The sequence below is a fragment of the Frieseomelitta varia genome, unplaced genomic scaffold (assembly GCF_011392965.1).
Source record: "Frieseomelitta varia isolate USP_RPSP 00005682 unplaced genomic scaffold, Fvar_1.2 scaffold_1008, whole genome shotgun sequence".
Lineage (NCBI taxonomy): Eukaryota > Metazoa > Arthropoda > Insecta > Hymenoptera > Apidae > Frieseomelitta > Frieseomelitta varia.
The window spans coordinates 128,269-131,263 of record NW_025108649.1 but is presented as its reverse complement, the minus strand read 5'-3'; the positions used below and the strand labels follow the sequence as shown (position 1 = coordinate 131,263).

At 41.0% G+C, this 2,995-nt stretch overlaps 1 protein-coding gene across 2 annotated transcripts in view; it reads right to left on the bottom strand.

Moving 5' to 3' along the window:
* LOC122530463 overlaps positions 1–756 on the bottom strand; it is a 10,313-nt gene extending 9,557 nt beyond the window's left edge. The window contains exon 1 of one of the 2 annotated variants that reach the window (XM_043657490.1): positions 417–756. In XM_043657490.1, coding sequence (XP_043513425.1) covers positions 417–616 — 200 coding nt within the window. In that variant the 5' untranslated portion in view covers positions 617–756. The remainder of the gene's footprint in view (positions 1–416) is intronic. The other variant, XM_043657575.1, reaches the window with a different exon arrangement.
* Positions 757–2,995: the final 2,239 nt, after the last annotated feature.

The following is a 2,995-nucleotide window of genomic DNA, read 5'->3' as shown; positions in this document are numbered from 1 at the left end:
ATACCTAGGTTAGGTGCGTGTTATTTAAAAAAAAAAAAAAAAAAAAAAAAGGGAGGAAGAAAAATTTTCAAGAACCGAGTTGTTACAAAATTATACTTTTGACTTTAACTACTTGACCATTTTTTTTTTTTTTTTTTAAGACGAAACTTTTGATGTTAGTTGCTCGACTATTTTTAAAGAAAGGAGGGAAATTATAAAGATTGCCTGAATTATTACAAAAATTATACTTTCAACGTTAACTGCTCAACTATTTTGAAAAGAAGAAAAAAGAGGGGGGAGGGGGGGAGAGAGATTATCTAGAACAGAGTTGTTACAAAATCATACCTTCGAGTGCTTGAACTACTTAAGGAGTGCTGTGTTAAATGCTTGCTTGGCTACTTAAAGAGAACGAAAGACGAGTCGATTAACGATTGTACCTGCAAACATTTTCGAGACTCGTTGTCGGCGTGGTAGTCACACTCGACGAAGCCTCGGACGACGTCAGAGCTGGATAGACCGGGAAGCCAGGGTATCCAGAATAATCTGAGGAGATCCCGGGGTGGTAACTAGCGGAGCCAGCCTCGATCGAGGCCGTGATCGCGGCTGCGATCAGCAGCAACCGCCGGCACATCAACATGCCCCCTCACCCTGCAAAATATCAAGCACAAACAAACGTTTCTCAACATATGCCGTACAATTTCTTTTTTCTTTTCAATTAAACTTATCTCAGCCGGATATTTTAGAGATTTTCCTCCTTTCAGATCCGAAATTCGTTTTCTCTCCCATTGAATAAATAAATAAATTGAATTTGTTGTCTCATTTTTCCTTCTTCTTTTCCCCCTAAGACTTTTTTTTGTACTCATTGTACTTTATTGTCATCGTCATTTCAACCGGTAAGTGAACAAGCAAGCAAACGAGTAAACAAATCTCCAACATTGCCAGATTGTATCGCGAGTTAAACGTATTGTTCGCGCGCGACAATTTTAATGCGAGACACACTTATTAAAACGGGGGCCGGGGGGGGGGGGGGGGGGGGACACGTAGCTCTGAACAACAGAAGCCAGAAACTCGCTGAGATAGCGGCCGGGATTATGCTAATTCTATTCAGCCGCTTATTTGTCCCTCAAACCTAGGAGTGTGTCGTTACAAACAGTCGGTTACAGTTTATCCCATTCGCGTACGTTCCCGGTAATTTTTTTCCCTTTTCCGTCCCCCTTCTCTCTATTTTGTGGGCCGTGTGTTTAACAAAACAGAGGGAGGGGGGGAAAAGCGCACGTGGGTAAACCTCGAAAAGAAAAAGAAAAAAAGAAATAATCAGATTTAAACGAGGAACCTGCGTGGTACGCGTGCCGCGAAAGGTTCCGTTTGTTAAGTCGGCGGGCGGAATCTGGGCCAGACACGGTCCAGGAACACGTACCGGAGGCTGGAATATGGTAATTTGGCCCGGCTCGCGCCGTACGAGAGAGTGTCGCTGAAATTGCAAGCGACTTAAAACGCACACGGTCGATTGAATACGGAAGGGCGGAAACTGGCGCGGAGGAGCCGGCTGCGAAGAGTTAAATGTTCGAAGGATTTCTTCGAATGGCCTGTCGCGGTTGGTGAACAATGAGAACACAGGGTGGCCACTGGAACAGCCGAAGGTTGTTTGAGTCAAAAGTCACAACTCGTTCATTTTCAATCTTTTTTTTTTTTGTAGATTGAAAAATCCATTGATTATATTTTAAAGTGCAATAATAAAAAGTTAAAGAAAAAAGAAAACGTGCGTTTGTAAAAGTTATTTTTGTTTTGTATCATTCAGTGACCAGAGTGTTCGCAAACATTATTGCCGTGATCACAAAATGGCGGTCATCGCGGTCAAAATGGCGGTGAACGAGCGCTTGAACGAATCGTGCAAATGGAATTCGATATGTTTTAACATTTTTTAAATTTAACAAGGAGAATTTTTATATTCTCGTTGTACATTTACATATCTGTATACGTATTTACATATCTGTATACCTACGAACGTCTCAGAGACGTCATTGTAGATTTTAGGTTAGGAAACCCATGACGTCACGTCTCTTTATTATTAAAATGTTATTAAATAATATTATTAATAATATCATTAAGTAATATTATTAAAATTAAAAAATTTGAACAGTATTGCCAGATCTGTTTCGAGAATTATTCACGAAGCAGAAACGTGAATAAAGACAGCGATTGATGAAAATTAGGATGAAAAATTTAATATATATCTGACTATTAACATCTATTTAACAGTATTAGAAAAATGTTGACTGAAATAGAATATCTTTATAAACAATATAATTAGATATAACTTTCGTTTTTTCCGTTTACAAATTCGCAAATATAATTAGATAAACAATATAATCATATATATAACTTTCGTGTTTTCTGTTTAGAAATTCGCAAATTCACAACCTGAATGATAATTCATTCACTATCTTTATCCCTATTTATTTAAAATCGATTTTAATTGAAAGTTTTGAAGCTTGTCGATACAAATATTGTTTGGAATAAATAAAGAGGCGCATTTATCTCTTGCAAAACTCGTCCGTGCTTCGACTGACTGACGACATGGCGCTGCAGTCGAGAACGCCATCTTATAAATTGAACATCGCGACCAAACACGACGAGAACCGAACAGCGCCACCGCGCTGCACGGCACTGGAAACGGTTGAAATCCGTTTCGGCCGTTAAACCGCGACGAGAAATCGGCGTTCCGGTAATCCGACAGTAGGACGTTCCACGAACAGCCCGGGCCTGAGTTAAATTGCCCGCACCGGCATCGAAATTGGGTCGGCGCACGAGAAAATCGACTGCAGATTGAGAGGACCTCTTCGCGGTGGATCAACCGTCCTCCCCCCCCCCCTTCCTCTCTTATTCTTCCTCCTTCTCTACTCTTGATTTGTCCTCCTCCTCCTCCTCCTCCTATTCCTTCTTCTTCCCTCTAGCCACGGCCGTTTTCATCGATGCGAAATTGGGGCCGGCGAATCGTCGGCCAAGAATAGGCAGG